The sequence below is a fragment of the Rattus rattus genome, chromosome 2 (genome assembly GCF_011064425.1).
Source record: "Rattus rattus isolate New Zealand chromosome 2, Rrattus_CSIRO_v1, whole genome shotgun sequence".
Lineage (NCBI taxonomy): Eukaryota > Metazoa > Chordata > Mammalia > Rodentia > Muridae > Rattus > Rattus rattus.
In genome coordinates this window covers 40,034,612-40,051,966 of record NC_046155.1, presented here as the reverse complement: position 1 = coordinate 40,051,966, position 17,355 = coordinate 40,034,612, and the positions used below count along the sequence as shown (strand labels likewise).

General features: G+C 38.9%; 1 protein-coding gene across 1 annotated transcript; it reads right to left on the bottom strand.

Moving 5' to 3' along the window:
• Nucleotides 1-8,973: 8,973 nt before the first annotated feature.
• Znf518a (zinc finger protein 518A) lies at nucleotides 8,974-15,047 on the bottom strand. Its single transcript, XM_032891948.1, has one exon. The coding sequence runs from the start codon at nucleotides 14,856-14,858 to the stop codon at nucleotides 10,422-10,424; it is 4,437 nt and encodes a 1,478-aa protein (XP_032747839.1). The 5' UTR covers nucleotides 14,859-15,047; the 3' UTR covers nucleotides 8,974-10,421.
• Nucleotides 15,048-17,355: the final 2,308 nt, after the last annotated feature.

The window sequence follows — 17,355 nt, the reverse complement described above, 5'->3', positions numbered from 1 at the left end:
CGGGTGTGATGCGTCCTCAGTGATATAAGGAAGCAATACTGTATTTTTAAACTAAGAGAAGTACACTCTTGCGTACAACAAAGCTGCTGGGAATTTTGCCCCCACGGCAATCATTGTACCGTCTACTGCTGAGACGTCCTCTCAGGTTCCGGTATTGGGGAACACAGCATACCTAACATGCTAACCTTTCTCCATCTCCCTGAAAGAGTCCCTTAGAGGGTAGGTAACCCTACCCTGCTTCTCGAAGCCTTCCTCTGCAGGTAGAATTCTCAGAGACGCTAGGAAAATCTCCAGGAGATCCCATCAGCTTTGCCTATAACTGTCAATGCTCAATAAGAAAATGAGTTTCCGCAGAGAACTTCTCCGGCAAGCTAGCTGGTGGGACGGGAGGGAACATAGCGACTGAAGGCAACACCTCAGGCCCTGTGTTCTGTTTCAAGGATGTCAGAGAGCAGATTGCAGCTGTGTGACCGGAAAGCTGCAAGCTTGTGGCAAGGGATAGAAAGAAGGCTGGGCCTCTGGTCATCAGCAGCCTGCCCTGTGCAGTGCCAGCCACAGTGGGAGTTTCATGGCTCTGAACTCTGGGAGTTAAACTACTTTATAGCAACGGGGGCAGATTTGCCTAAGAGTAGAATGGATTGATGTGAAGCAGGACTAGACATAGGTGAGGCATGATTTTAGAACTAGAAATGCCTTTCAGATGCTGTGTAATTCAACTTCTACTTAGAGGTGAGGTTGCATAGCAGAAATGTAAAGGTTTGCTACCTGAAGTTTAGTCGCAATGAATACATCTGCGTCTAAGTACAAGGGGAGACATTGTTGGCCTCAGAGCTAGGCAGTCCAAGATCTGCTGCTAACTGGGGTGCTGTTAGATGTGCTTCTTATCCCTGTCAGCAACAGTTTTTACATTGCTGAAACTACTTCTTTCTAGTAATGACACAAGAGTGAACAAAGTTACTTTCTTTATACACATACGACTTGTGCCTATTAAATGTTAACTCTTAGCCACCTAGCTAAAATCTCGTTTGCAGAGATAAAAACTGATCCGTGAACAACTCTTCAAATATATCTGCTTAAAAATGCTTATTTTGATTCCATGTCAGGAAGACCCCTAAGATTTTTCTCCATGTCTGTCAGTTTTAATTTTTCTTTTGTAGAAGCCACAAAGTTAGCCATTCTCTTTGCCCAAGAAGAAAAGTACATTTAGGTACATCCTATCAGTTTTCTCCAGGTTCCTGCACCCCCTTTCTATGGACCAAACCCCCAAAGATCTAAGGCTTTAGGCCTGTGATTCATCTCCTCCTTAAACTTTACTATGACAAAATGGCTGAAATGCTATACACTAAAGACCTGAACAGCATTTCTCCACTGAGTGAGAAGCAGGGACTGATGGGAGTTCGTACAAAGGCTCTTCAGTGATGCTTCAAATAAGTGACCCCAGCTTCTCTGGCCACAGACGTGTGACCTTGGCATGCCCACACATCAGATGGAGATGGTAATGCAGTTTGTCTTACAGGATTGTTCAAAGAGTGTGTTAAAGTTGTAAGACATTTAAGAGTGTCGATTATCACTGATATAACCAGTCCACAGTCACCGAGCCCACTGTGTGCCAGGCTCCCAGAAGTGTGGTGATGAAATCACCTTACACTTTTGGAAGCGCCCAAACAACTGGATACTTCAATTCAGCGTCCTCACCTTATAAAAGTGTCAAACAGGATTCTTAATCTAGGAATTGTTGCTTTTAAAATGATATCCTCTAGGGGCTGGAGAGATGGCTCAGTGGTTAAAAGCACTGACTGCTCTTCCAGAGGTCCTGAGTTCAAATCCCAGCAACCACATGGTGGCTCACAGCCATCTATAATGGGATCTGATGCCCTCTTCTAGGGTGCATGAAGACAGTGACAGTGTACTCATATACATGAAATAAATAAATCTTTTTAAAAAATGATATCCTCTAATAAGACAAAATTCAAAGGAAAAATGCAAGTAAAATAAAAACACTAATAAACACTCGTTACCTCAGTTGCTGCCCCATCCTTTCCTCTGTAAAGCAGTTTTTAGAAATTTTGCCATTCTCTGCTTCTTATTCAAGTAGGCCAATTAGACCTAGATTGAAATCCTGCTGCTATATATTCTCCACCAAGTTATTCAATGAGTTGGTTGTTTTCTTTGGCTTTGGAGGGTTTTTATGAGGGTATCGAAACCCCTGGGACAAAGTCAGTTCTCAAAATATGGGGTCATCATAGATAAAGGTCCAAGTAACCCAAGGGGAAGTCTTGAGTAGAGGATACAATTCAAAGGCTATCACTGATAACCTCCTGTGGGGAGACAGAGACTTAACCAATGGTGGGACCAATAAAAAGCAGGTGGGAAGGTCTGAGGAGTAACATCAGGAGAGAGAGCTGACTGCATGTGGAGGGCAGGGGGGAGAGCCACTGACTGTGGACTCCCATGTTTCAAATGTGAATGATTTAAAGAATGAAGTCCTCTGACGGTGGGAGAAATGGCTCCTGCAGAGGTGACTCGTTCAACATTCTTAGCCACACAGTCCTCAGAGAGGAGTCTCAAGGGCAATTCTCAGAACAGAATGAACCAGAATACACCCTTCCGTGAGTGTGTGTAGACTTGCCAATGAGAAAAGCTGTTACGCTGGTCTGAAGAGAAATTTAGAAGTCTCTCTCTCTCTCTCTCTCTCTCTCTCTCTCTCTCTCTCTCTCTCTCTCTCTCTCTCTCTCTCTCCCCGGATCAAGGCACACAAAGAGCTGTTCAAATGTGAACATGAATATTGGCAGGTGAACATGAATATTGGCAGGTTAACATGTTTTTAGTTCTCATGATGGCATCAAGAAGTAGTGTTTTCTGAAGAATTTGTTGTTCTCTGACAGGAAAGGAGTGCAGCTGTGAATGAGAAGGCCGGAAGCCAAGGATGCAGCCACACATGCTGTGCTGAGGCTCCACACCAGTGCGTCACTGTCAAAGAAGGAAGTAGAGGGAAGTCGTGTAGAGGAAGGCACTCCGGGCCTTCGAAGTCACACAGTACTTTTGAGGCGCCTATATCGTTGTGTGTCTCACTAGTGTGTGTGAAGACAGGTGCATAGTATTTGTTTTGTGGGCCAGTGTGTTGAATTCCGTTGGGCGCTCAATGGACTGTCACACACACGTCTCAGTGTGGGTCTGTTCCCTTTTCTCTTTGGTAAGCACCCAGGAAGGTAAATGTGACTCACATAGCAAGAGTATGCTTTGCTTCATAAGAGCTTGCTAGGATGTTTCCAAAAATGGATGCAATGAGCCACAGAACAGGCAATGTGTTTACTTGGTTCACATCTCAGTCAGTACTCGATATTGTTAGTCTTTCTGATTTCAGCCATTCTACTAAGGACTCAGTAGTATCCCATGGTGACCACAATTAGCACTTTCTTAGTGACTCATGACACTGAACATTTTTTCACATGTATGTCTTCATTTATGTAGTTTATTCAAACACTTTGTCTACTTTAATATTTAGGGGTTTTTTTTTGTTCCCTTTTGGTTTTGTTTTGTTTTGTTTCATGACAGCATTTCTCTGTGTAGCCCTGGCTGTCCTGGAACTCACTTTTACAGACCAGGTTGGTCTTGAACTCACAGACATCCACCCAACTCTGACTCCCAAATGCTAGGATTAAAGGCATGTGCCACCACTGCCTGGCAATATTTATTTATTTATTTATTTATTTATTTATTTATTTATTTATTTATTTATTCATTTATGAGGGGGTCTCACTATGCCATCTTGGCTGAAAGTTTCTGTATGAAAGAAGCTGGCCTCAAACTCATAGAAATTCACCTGCTTCTGTCTCCCAAGTGCTGGTATTCCATGCCTTGTCCAATATTGAGTTGCTTTTACTAAATGTCATGAATACTTTATATTTTCCAGATACAAGTACCTTGGCAGATATATATTCTATGCCCATTGTATTTTGCCTTCCTGTAGTAAACTTAAGGTAATTATAAAACAACAAACATTTCATAATGCTGAATTCGATTTCCCAACACAGCATTCAGGATTTTTGCATGTATGTTCATAAGAGACACTGGTCTTCTTCAAGTTTATTGTTGTTTGTTTGTTTTTCGAGACAGGGTTTCTCTGTGTGGCCCTGGCTGTCCTAGAACTTACTCTGTACATCAGGCTGAACTCCCAGAGATCCCCCTGCCTCTGCTTCTCAAGTGCTGTGATTAGAGTAAGCCACCACTGCCAGCTTCTTCAAGTTCTCTACCAGTGTTAATGGTAAACCCATTGATTGGACAAGAAAAAGCTCCTGTTTTCTAACAATTTCTGCAATACTGATGAGTTTGTTGCTGCCGATACTATTTCTCACTAATAATTTCAATGGGAATCACCAGCAGAGCCATCTGGCCTGAGGCTTGTGTATCGTTAATAACAAACTCAGTTTCTCTCAGAGACGTGTGTGTGTGTGTGTGTGTGTGTGTGTGTGTGTGTGTGTGTGTGTGTGTAGCTAATTTGTGTTTTCTTAGTAGTTATCTATATCAAGTGGAATTTAAAAAAACTGATAAGATTCTAATACAATATTTCTTAAAATGTAGTAATAGCCCCTTTTTGTTCCTGGAAATCTTTTCTATTTTCTAAAGGTTCATCAATCTTACTGGTCTTTCCAGAGAGCTGGGATTGTTTTTGTCAGTTTTCTCTGTTATTTATTTTGTGGTCGTCAGCTTCCACAAAGAGCTTTGCTATTATTTCCCCCTTCCTACTTGTTTTTGATACAATTTGCTCCTTTACACATTGTGAAGATGGAACCTTAGGAGATTTGATTTGATGTTAGGACGTGGTTTTCTCATTTTCGCTTACTTCTAAGTGTTTCCAAATGTCCCTTGTGATGGCTTTCGTCACCTGTGGAGTGATCAGATCAGTGCTGAGCGGTGCTTCTCCATCACGCTGAAAGGCTGCAAACAACACGCTCAAAGTCAAGTGCTGGGTGCAGAGCATTATCCATGAAGAATCCCGTATCTACTGGGCAGTTGTGGCTCACTCCTTTAATCCCAGCACTCAAGAGGCAGAGAGGCAGGCAGGTCTCTAAGTTCCAGGACAGCCAGGGCTACATAGAGAAACTCTCAAAAAACAAAACAAAACAAGAATCCTATTCCCAGCAAAACTATCTCTCCCAAAAGGAAAGAAAAATAAAGACATTCACAGAGAAGTGAAAACTGAGAGTGTGGTTGACAGATGTTGTATCAGAGCTGGAGAGAGAGATGCTCAGTCCAGAAAGTGTTTGCCAGACAAGGGAGGACTTGAGTTCATCCACAGAAGAACCCAGGTTTTTGTTTTTTTCAAATCCAGGTGAAATACGGTGCTGGTGTGTAATCCAGGCACAAGGGGACTAGAAACAAGGGAGTTTCAGGCCACAGACATCTCAGGAAAAAGTTAGCCTGAGGAACAGCACCTAAGGTTGTCCTCTAACCTTCCACATAAATAAATGATCATGAATACAAACATATAAGCATCCTTATCACCTGCACACAAATGCCTGCTCACACCAATACATGCACAAACACACACATACACATATGCACACACACATGCACACACATGCGTGCACACACACATACACACATGCACACACACATGCACACACATGCGTGTACACACACACACAAAATTAAAGGAAGTCTACATTAGCTATCACACTGTGATAAATATGAAAGACAAATCAAATTGTAAGGAGGAGGAAATGATTGTCCACTTGGTCCTGTGCCTATGGTAACATAGGCAGGCACACTAAAATATGTGGTAGAAGAAAACTGGAGAGGGGTAGAGAAGGACGAACCATGTTCTCAAGTCTCTTCTCCCCAGTGATCTAACTTCTTTCTGTTATTCCTAAACATACCGTCACCTCCCAGCAGAGTCACAAGTTGCTGATAGAACCTTTAGCACGTGGCCTTGAGGGAACAATTCCAGATCCAAACCATATCACAGTCTTTCAGGATGAAAGGGACAATGGAAAGAAGTTAAACCTATCCAAAGAAATGAAAAATGACACAGAAGTGTATACACACACACACACACACACACACACACACACACACACACACACACGTAAATACATTTTTCCTTCTAAATTTTTTCCTCTCCTGACCTAAGACGACTCCAAAAGCAAATATAAATCTACAGAGATACACAATTTACTGATGCATTTTGTAACAAGGATAGCATAAGAAGTGATTAAGCTGCAGAAAGCAAATGTTTTGTTATTGAAAATGAAATCCATTTGAACTCGATGATGTAGGGCAGGCCTATAACCTCCTGCATGAAAAATTCCACATTTTATAAGGGTGTGGTTTTGTTTCATTGGGTGCCATATCTAAGAGGCATTTGCCTGAATGAAAATCACAAGGTATTTTCCTCGGTTTTTCTTGTTTTACACTTCTTGTTTACATTTAAATCTACGATTGTGTAGTGACAGATTTTGTCCTTTACTCTTTGGACTACGCCTCAGGGTGTAAAGCCTCTAATTTTCAAGTTTGTTTATTCTTATACCAGATTCGACCTCCTAAGCTGCTAGTATTTGGCTTTATTATCCATATTGGATACGGAATTACATTCTCCTCAGTTTGTTGGTTTCCTTTAGGTTTTGGACATACTTATCAAGACTGCTCATCACTTACCTGATACACCTCTCAAAGGTTTCTAATATATGCTTTCCCATGATCACATTGTTCTGTATTTCATAATTTGAAATTTTATGTAATGCTTTGCACCTGGACCCTTCTTCCTATCGTTACAGACACAGACACAGGACGGACAGACAGACACACCCTCAGATGGGCTCCTTTCTAGTGGCTTGGCTAAGCTGAATTAGAAGGCTTGTTCTGCCTTGGATGTTACTAGTCAAGTCCCCCCAATCCCTGAATCTTTTAAGTTTGACATTCCCAGGAGTTGCTCTTGAATCTGCATGTTTAGTGGTCAGCCCTCTGTATCTGTGAGGTTTATACCCATGTCACAAAACCTATGTGTCCTTGAGACAGCTCTCACTGCTTGGGGAGTTTACAGATTTGCCTGAGTTCAGAAACTTGCAAGCCAGAATCCCTCTGATCGCTCCTTCGAGTTTATAGCCTGCATGTGAACTGATTGGAAAGGGTAATGGCTTTTCTCCAGGTGGTCACTTTCTCTGACCCTATTCTTAAAACTCCTGTGTGGAACCTGTTAGTATGTATGCCCAACTGTTGGCCTTCTGTACCATTCCAACTGCTGGTTTTAGCAGTACTCTTGCATAGGAACTGCTCATGTTTTGAATACAGAAAAGGCCTGTGATGGTTTTAAAGCATCACTTTGACTGAAATAAAGACTACCTTGAGAACGTTTAATGTATGGTTATTTCCAAAAAAGATGGTGGAGTAGGTGGGCATGGGACAGGCTGTCTGTCCCTCCAAATCTAGGACATTCATACACCCTTGGATATCAGAACTCCTAACTCTCAAGCCTTTAGATGTTAAACATACCTTGGCTCTCAGGCTTTTGCTCTTGGACTGAAGAATCAGTGATTCACAGGTTTGGTTTCTTGTTCTGAGCCATAGTACCAGTTGTTTTTGAGTCTCTAGTCTGCAGGCTACTTACTTGTAGGGCTTCCCAGACTCTTACTCAAGAGGTCAATACATCCAACAGAAGTCAAACACCTATCTATACCTTGTGTTAGTTCCACCTATGGAGAACCTAAAACCGACTCCTTGAAATAGGTAATAGACTAGTCCCTGAAGCTCCTTCTAGCACTCTTCTGAACATCTTTGCTTGTGAAACTAGAAGTCTGAGGAGTTCCAGGCAGGGCAAAACAAAGGCAACTGCAGTCAGTGTAGTTGAGTATAGCTGCCTACTGAGAAATACTATTTATTTTAGACTAGTTTTTCCTTTAGATGAGTCATGTAGACTATTTTGTGCCCTTTCCTATAAATGGGTCTGTTCCCTTATTACACTATTAGAATCCAACTCTCAGTGCACATCTTACAGTTTTTAAGATATGAAAGCTAATTACTTTCAATTAATATTTTGCCCTTCTTTAAATCTGTACCTTCATTTTGCTTTTTTAAAAAAAGTCACATTTGCCTGCATATATATCTGTGCACATGCATGCAGTGTCCTTGGAGAATAGGATGAGTCAGATCCCGTGGAAATGGAAGAGATTGTGAGCAAACAAATGGGTGCTGGGATCTGAAGTTGGGTCCTCTCTAAAAGCAGGTGCTCTTAATCACTGAGCCTCTCTCCAGCCCAACATATATTTGGGCTTTTCTCTCTCCTAGACACAGAGGGGAACCTACTTTATTACGGACCTATTCAAACCTGCAAAGTTCCAAAAGATCAAAAGCTTTCCCCAGCAAAGCCAAGGACATGTTATGCTAAATACACTCTTTCTCAAAGTTCAACTATTAACTTTTGAAGAAAAAGTAAAGCCCCATTTTTATTCTGTAGTCTTCTTAGACATTAAATAGACAGAAGGGGAGGGAGAGATTTCCCATTAGAATTTCCATTAGGTTTTAGCTCAGTTTAAAAAAAGAAAGAAAGAACTCTCATGTAAACACAAGCTTAAGTTTAATTGAAGAAAACCTTCATTAATAATGAACAAGGAAATTAACAATGCTTACCATTCTTTAAACATCATGTACATTATTAATATATACTGTGTATTTCCAATCAATTCCACTCAGGCTCAATTCAAGAAACACAATTATAACAGGTTTTATACAAAAAAATACTCCACTAAGAAAGTAGATAAACTGCACAGAAACAGTACAAGTATAATGTGCATAGCAATATATCTGGAAGCATCTACTTATGGCTTTGTTTAAATCAAAACTATTAGGGGAATGGGCCCGTTTAGGACCTACTGTTACAGTTGGCATGTGTAAACGGTTCACATCATTTTTAGGCACTTGCTAACAATAGTGTTTAATCCCTGAAAAAAAAAAAAAAGTATGTCCCCAACCAAAAAAAAAGTCAGAAATAAAAACCAATAAAATAACATGGGTACAGTCCTTTTTCTTTTTAAATCACCCATTTTTATTAATGCATGCAAAGAATTAAAAAGAAAATACTTTTTGTGTCATAAACTTCTTGTGCAAATTTACATAATCAAGTACAAAAATATGTACACATTTGTTATATACAAAAAAAGCCCTGAAGTTTTGATCCAATCAATGAAAATGTCATTAACATGTATAGTAACATTAAAACAAAAAATATACATAGAATATCATCTTTTAATATAACTTCATTATCCAATGAGACAAAAAAATGATGCAAATGTATATCGGAAGGTTAAATTAATGGATTGTTATGAAAATATCCACTTTGAAATTGTTGGGCATGTCTCTTAGTAATTTTTCAAGTTTTATGAACTGCTACTGAGTCCATCGTTAATGCTTGCTTCTCTATTTTCAAACACCAACTATTAACACTATTCTGGGTTGTTGGTCATCCTGAAAATGGTCTAGCCTAATGTGGACATGTTGAGGCCAGAACAGTAATTAAACACAAGCAAAAATATAATCTGCTTTGTTAACCTTGCTTCAAAATATTATCTCTGTAAAAATAGTTTTAGTTTTGAAGAAAAGCCATTCCCTTTCAAGTGCTTCTATGTTCTTTCTGCTCATTTTGAAGGGATGCCAACCAAGGGAGGTAAAAAAGTCATTTGGTTATGGACACTTCCAATCAGATAGTATAGTTCTGTGCAAGGGGATCACTGGGAAATAGGACCAAATTCAGGAAAATGTTGACATTCAAGTGGATTTTAGAAAAGTTTGATTCTTCTCTGGAGATTGGCCCATTTACTGCAGAGATCAAGACAGCCACAGGAAGAGCCAACCATCTTGAGAGGGCATTCCAACCTGATATAGGGCACAGCAACAGGATTTACTTGCCCCAAACTCTTCAAGCATTATTTCAAGTTTAACTACAGTCCAGCAAGATGTAGCTTTCAAAGAAACTTAATACCTTTCAAATGAACTATGATAGATAGAAAGTAACTTTATCTAAGCTCAGTCCTTCTTTACAAGTAGTAGGAAACCATTGTGAGAAGGTTCTCCACCTCCAGAGAAACTCTTGTCAGTTCTACAAGGCTGGTGGGAGAAGAAAGGGAATGGGCTGTCCACCATTACCCTCTAATTTAATTGAGAAAACTCTTTTGTCAAAAATTTCCTTACCCCTACTGTCCCACAGATGCATCTTTATACAACTAAATCAAGGTCTGTGCTAATCACGTTCTTTCAAAATATATGTTAACTGTGGCATTTCCAAGTACCACATATAAAGCTTTGTTCTTCCACAGAAATATAATCAACTCTTAGAAATGTTCAAAACTATACCAATGTAGAAAAAGCCTGAATTACAATACCAACCCATTCTCCTTCTATGCTATCCTTTCCTTGGTAATCACAGTAAGTTATTCTAACATATTCCAATCCCTAGTAGCTTCCACTAAATGTCTCTGCCCATGGCCAGCCCACACATCCTGATTGTCAAAAACTCTACCACAGAACCAACAGTTAAACTTAGATTTCAAGACATCTTCGGAGGTAGTTTTTACAATCTGGTAATTATTTTTGCTTGTCTTTTTGAGTGTTAGTTTTAGCACAAACCTTTCTTTCACAGAATTAACAGGTTTAAGCATTTTGTGTCTCTTGGAAAAGTCACTGTAAGTTGTTTCAGAAGTGGTAGAAACTGGTTTCAGTAAAGCATTAATAGTTGCTTTTGACAGTGAAACCTTCAATACACGCCCATTAAACTTTGTGATAGTTTTCATTACACGTTCTACTTCTGGGGCATCTGCATCAGGATGGTTCAAAACCACAACTGGTTGGTTTCTCCTAGGACATTTTACAAGCTGTTCAGAATTAAAAGGGAAAAGTCTCAAAGTTCTACCAGAATCCTTTGGAAGCCTAGGTCTGCTAAATCCAAATGTTTCCTGGACATCTTCAGCATTAGCCCTTTCTTTACACTTTCTATGCGATGCTGACTTCTTCCTTGGAGGTTCTTGGTAATTATCAATGTACTTTCGTTTACAGCTTCTGTTTCTAGATACAAAGGCAGTTTCAGAATCTTGACTTATACGAGTTTTAATTTTTGCAAACTTATTTTTACAAGTCTTTCTTTTATTGAAATTTCTCTCAATTGTACAATTTGCTTTACTTCTTGACACTCTTGTTTCTGAACGTTCACTGATATGTACTGGTTCCTCAGAAGATCCTGGGCGTGCTGCAGTAGAGGAAAGGACAGCATCATTTGCTGGCATCAAATCCTGCACTGAGACTGGTAAGGCATCTCTAGAAGATTGTGGCGCTTTCTGCTCTCCATGTACAGTTGGTTTAGAGGGTACAATCTCCTTCTGGAATGAAGATGCAGAGTTGCCAACTGAAAGATTATTAACAGCACTCATACTTAAAACAGGATTAAAAATCTTTACGAGTATTTTCTGTGGTGCTCCTGCAGGTCTCTTTGGCTGAATACGTTGGTAGGTGCTGTTTTGGACTAACCTAGGCTTAAGCAGTTTAGTGTTATTTGGCATCATACACTTAAAAAATACAGCTTGTTTACCGTCAGGCATGAGGGTGTAGAGAGATGCTTTGGGTAAACTTTCATTCTGTTGTCTTACCGCATCCAAGACATTCATGTTAGGGCCCTGCTGTTCAGGTAGAACGTTAGCAAAAGGAACCGCTTTCACTGAAGAACTTACTGATGTTTTAATAATATAAGAACCTTTCAGTGGCAATGTATTCTCTGAGCAAGTTTTCATGTTCACACAACTGCCAATATTGGAACAAAGTCCAGGTGTAAGACAGTACCTGTTGTGTTCTGCCTTCAGAAAAGGTGTTCTGCAAGGTTCCTTAGTCACAGTCCTGTAACTATGAACATTCTCAGTCTTAACAGTGGGAACACCTTCAGGTTTCCCATTGTTAACTGTCAAAACCACTCCAGGTTTCTTGTTTACAAGGAGAGCAGCAGGTACACTCTGTGTATTAACCAAAGGAACTGGTCTTCCGGAGAAAACATGCAATCCAGGCTTGTTAGCAACATGCAGCGGTATAATAAAACCTTTTGGTGTTTGAACAAATACAGGATTCTTCTGTTCTGAGGTTAGAAGTGGATTCTGAACATACACAGGACCTGAATGTTGTGTTGTGGTTCGGAGTTTGTCTTTTACAAGCTGTTGTGTTATTATTGCATCTGACTGAGTCTTGAGTAATGTGATGATACTTGGAATTTTAGTGGTCACCCCTGGATCTCTCACATCTTGTAATACTGACAGCGCTTGTTTTTCCTGTCCATTACATTTTAAACTCAGATCATTTGCAGGCACATTACCACCTACACTGGCAGAAGGAACTGGGATGATGTCTTGCATTTGGAAGTCTTTTGAAGATTTTATCACTTCTTCCTTGGATTTTTTAAGTGTTTGGTCACAATCAAGTGGAAGGTTTTTACTGGGAATGTTATTAGAATCTTCCTTTATATCAGATCTTGGTTTTAATGTATCTTGAAGTAACTGGTTTACTTCGGGTGGCAAAAATTCTGAAGCCTGCTCACTCTGGAGAGAGAAAACAGATGTGATTCGAGGCATCATAGGGGAGCCGGGACAGGGAATGTCATCCCACTTAGGTTCTTCAGTCATATTCAATAAATTTTGGTTTTCATTAGTAAAGAGGCTCTGTTCATTAAAATTTTGTGTTTCTTCTAAATCACATGGTTCTTCAATTTCCGTTTTTATTTTTAAAGTTCCACTTAAAGGGCTGATGGATGCTAACAGGCTATCTGAGTTGGAGCTCTCCTTTCTCAGTGGTGAAGTTGTGTCACTGTCACTAGTTGATTGTTGAGTAACTGTTTTATTCGAAGACTCTCTCTGAAGGTTTTCACACACTGCTCCTCTTGAAAACCTACGGCGTTTATTATTTACCTTTGAGTAATTATGAAAAGGTAATGATCCTTGGTTGGAGAACTCAAAACAGTTGGAGGATTCAGCAGGTAACTCAGAGTTGACATAATTAATGCAGTAGTTATGCATATCTCCACAACTGTATGCATTTGGCCTGATAGTAAGGTTGACTTTATCAGGACTGTTAATGGAGGTTCCTATTAAGTCTGGATGACTCTGGGTGCTGGGATTTTCCCACAAGTCAACATTATCTCTTGCTTCAACTTTTGTAGTCAAACGCACTGATGTAACTGATTCTGACGGTGTTGGCAATGAAGTTACACTTTTACTGTCATCCACCATCTGAAGCATATTATTTTTTTCGGATATGAAAGCGGTTTCCTTTTCAGAAATTACTTTCCTGGGAAGCTCAGGGGATGAACATGAAAGTGGAGCTGCTTTCACAAAATCTGTTTCATTCATTGCAGTTAATCCAGTTGCAAATCCAGTGTTGTCCATGGCCTGGGGTGGCAAATTAGCTGTACTCTCCTTTTCTGTGTTCGGCTGTAAGGCTGGTGAAGGTAAAATCTGCTTATTGGCAGGCAACAATTTTATTACGATATGCTGTCTCCCATCTACCATCTTGAAACCCATAAACTTAGCACTGTAGTTAGCAGGAATTGTTATCTTATTATTTCTCACCAGTAACACCGTCGGTCCCTGTACAGCGCTCAAGACACTTGAAGGAGCACTTGCTCCCTCATCAGCTTTATTACATTGCCCAGTGGATAGCACAGTTGCCTTTTCTGACCCCGATTCTATGGGCTTATCACCGTCCTCACAGTGCTGTCTTCCACCCTTCTCCTCATTTAATTGCTCTTGACTCTGGTCTTCAGATTTAGTCTGTGTTTTGCTCACTATATTAAATGCTTGAGCATTTTTTCCTATACTTTCATCGTTCCCACTGGCAATTGTCTTACGTTTCCAAAACGTCTTTGTTGGACCTATTTTGTATCTTTTAAGTATTAGTTTAAGTCCTGTTGTAGTCTTTGCCACTCTTTTATCATATTGGTCTCTTTCCAGTTTTTCTTTCGCATATAAGTGTTCTTTATGCAAGGTTATAACATGTCTGACAAGTTGGTCTTTATGAATGGCACCATAGCTACAGTAGTGACAAGTGAAGGGCAGAGTACCAGAATGGACACGAAGGTGCTTCTGAAGCTCTCCCTTGGTAAAACACAAGTGATGGCATTTTCCACATTTATAATGCACTTCTTTATGTCTATGAATGTGCTGAACAAATGTGCCGACATCCTGGGTAAAGAATCTACACTCTTCACACTGAAAATTACCATTAACACAATGTTTAGACGTGAAATGCTTTGTCAAGTCCAATAAAGTATATGAACACTCACTGTTACAAATATCACATTTTACAAAAGTATTCCTATGGGTTTTTCGGTGTTGTTTAAATATCTGGAAGTCACTTGCTGAAAAACTACACATTTCACAAGGAAATGAAGGCTGCTCGCCATGATGCCACATTTCAAAGTGTTTCTGCAAGTCATTCGGGCTATACTGAGTGCGGTCTTGGCACTTTGAACAAGTAAAGTTGAGTATCTTTGCACACATCTTTCCAGCCTCGTCTTCCACGCGCTCAGATTCACAGCGCAGTGCACACCCCTTGGCACGGCTTACAGTCCTCACACTGACAGATTTCCTTGCAGTCTGTGGTTTACTCTGAAACAGTTTTCTGTATTTTTCAACTTCATGTTTCATTAAGATTTCATTTGGAATATTTATCTTGGGTAAACAGATGTTCACATTTTTTGGTTCATAATGAAAACCAGCTTCTGAAATTTTTGGTATAGGTATTGATTTGATAGTATCTGGTATCTCATTTCTTGTATCAAATTTTTTCAAAATAGTTTGTTTTTCATCACAAAATAGCTGTGTCTGTTCAAATGGCATGATTTAATTAAAAAAAAAGATCCAGTCTCTTTTGTTCTGAAAACTTGTGAAGTTATTTGTGATTTAAACACAAAATAATACTGAGTTGCAACATCTTCAAAATAACCAGGATTTTCCTCAAATCAATGCACCTAAAATTAAACAAAGAATTGAAATTTTCATCACAAAATTAAAAGTAAATTTCATATCTTTAAGTTCATTCTGAATCATCAAAGCAGAAATGCTAATCAAACACGCATACTAAAGACACAAAGACCTGGTCTGTTAAGAACACCCAAGGGTAGAGGCGGCTTCATCTAACAACATTAGTGGCAGCATCACTTGACCTTCTGCTATCTTTCCTTCACTTAGGTTAGGCAACATGTGATGCCAAAATGACTGTTCAAACTAAAAGTTAACACCCGTCAAGGTACAAACTGAATGAAAGACTATTATCGCCCTCCTAAAGCAGAACAGTCTTGGCCCAATAGTCTTATGTGTGAATCCCTACAGTAACACAGTTTTATGAAAAACCATACCTGATTACAGGTCACTCATGGGAGCCAGAGGCATAAAACACCATTAAGCATGAACTGATATTAGCGACTACTGGATCTTTCCCTAGAAGAAAATTAGAGCATTGTTACCAAATGATAAGAATATACAAAATAAATGCAAAAAGCAACATAAATATATATATGAGATTTTGCTTGTTCTTGCATAAAGTATTAACACAAGACTTTCATACCTTGACCTTTTTTTTTACTGTTGTATCATAGACTTCTCTCTAGGAATACCGGCGTAAACAGATCTACTCCCCCTTCCAATGGCTTCAGAACATTTCACATTCTTCCTGCTGGTGGAACTTTACCCCCACTCTTTTGCTACTACAAAGGCTCTGACCAGGGAAACAATATCTAGGATGCACTAAGCTGAACTGCTCATAACTGGATGACTTTGTGCTTGTGTTTTGTCTCTGGTAATGTACTTATTAAAATAAATAAATAAATAAATAAATAAATAAATAAATAAATAAATAAATAAATGCTAAATGACAGTTCCCTTTAAAAGCTAAAACCAGCAGAAAATTAAAGATAACTACAGAAACAATACTTCCATCTCTCATTTACACAATACATGTTTCTGAAATATACCTAGATATACGTTTGCCTTCACCCTAATGTATACTTCTGCAGTTCTAAAAATACCTTATATCCAACAAAATTAGAACTATACACTGGAAACGTTATTGAAGAAGTATAGATATTAATTTGTCTCTGTAATGTATAGCCTGTATTTATTTTTTTAAGCTTCTTTCTGAACAGAAAGATGATGTGTTCTATGGATAATACCAGAGATAAATGTGTATTTACCTTCTCCTCATATAGTATAAGGGATTTAAATTGAAATGACTGTTAGTTGAAAATTACAATATACTAAAATCTCAAAACATGAAGTAAAAAAAACTATATAAACAAGCTTCCTATCAACTATTTTGTTGCATTAATAAAATTTCAAAGCAAGATTGTCAAGGATGATATTAACAAGGAAACTGTAATCAAAGTCTCTATTTGATCTATTTGATAAGCCTATTTATGGAGCGCAAACTAAGTTACTGACTCATAAACTTTTGAAATAGTGAGCCTAGAATGGGATGTTTAATCTTTAGTATTATCAAAAGGGGTGGGAGAGAGTTCAGTGAAGGCCATATGAAAAGAAGGTCCCAAAAGAAGAAGAGCTACTGAAAGTAACTAGAACTGTTGGGAGGCCAGGATACAAGGATGTCTAATTGAATGTTCTCCTTTATCCAGATGGAACTTAAAGATAATGACTAGTTATAAAAATGTTTAATTTACAAATAAAAACCACCCTTAGCGTTTACTTAAAGTTGCTGTCAACTAATGTTGAATGTCAATAGAGTATAGGAAGAGTGCATTCTTTTCAGGTAGTTGAGGGCTTGTAATTTGCTCTCAAAGTCCAACTTAATCTGAAAAATCTATCTGACCTTGAAGCATGCTCACTGTTTGTGTGTAACCAATGCCACCAGAGAATAACTTACACTAGAGCTGCCACCTTTGGTAGAAAAAAGAAAAAAAGAAAAAAAGAAAGAAAGAAAGAATAAACTTTGTTGTAGATACCTCAGGTAACATAAGGACAGAATTTTATTATAATTTGACCCCCACCTATTAAGCTAATTTTTATTATAGTCAATTTCCATCTCCACCAACAAAGATTACTGGTTTTAAATGTGCTATTTAAATTATGGTTCTACTCACTCCTAAGTTTACCAATGTCCTAAGTCACTGAAATAAGACACTTTGTAAAAGCAGTATAACACGTTTCCAACACAGTGGCTAATAAAGCTTTCGTTCCTCTGCCAACTGACCAACGAAGTAACAAAACTACCTAATAGAGAAAAAAACTTAAAGGTCTAAGAACAAATTCCAAAAACCTATTACAAAGCATTGGATAGAAAATGGCCTAGCAAGAAAGGGAAATGCTGACTCACTAATAACCA

Excerpts from the sequence above, each read along its gene's own strand:
- Znf518a (XM_032891948.1), bottom strand. The coding sequence starts at position 14,858 with ATGCCATTTGAACAGACACAGCTATTTTGTGATGAAAAACAAACTATT.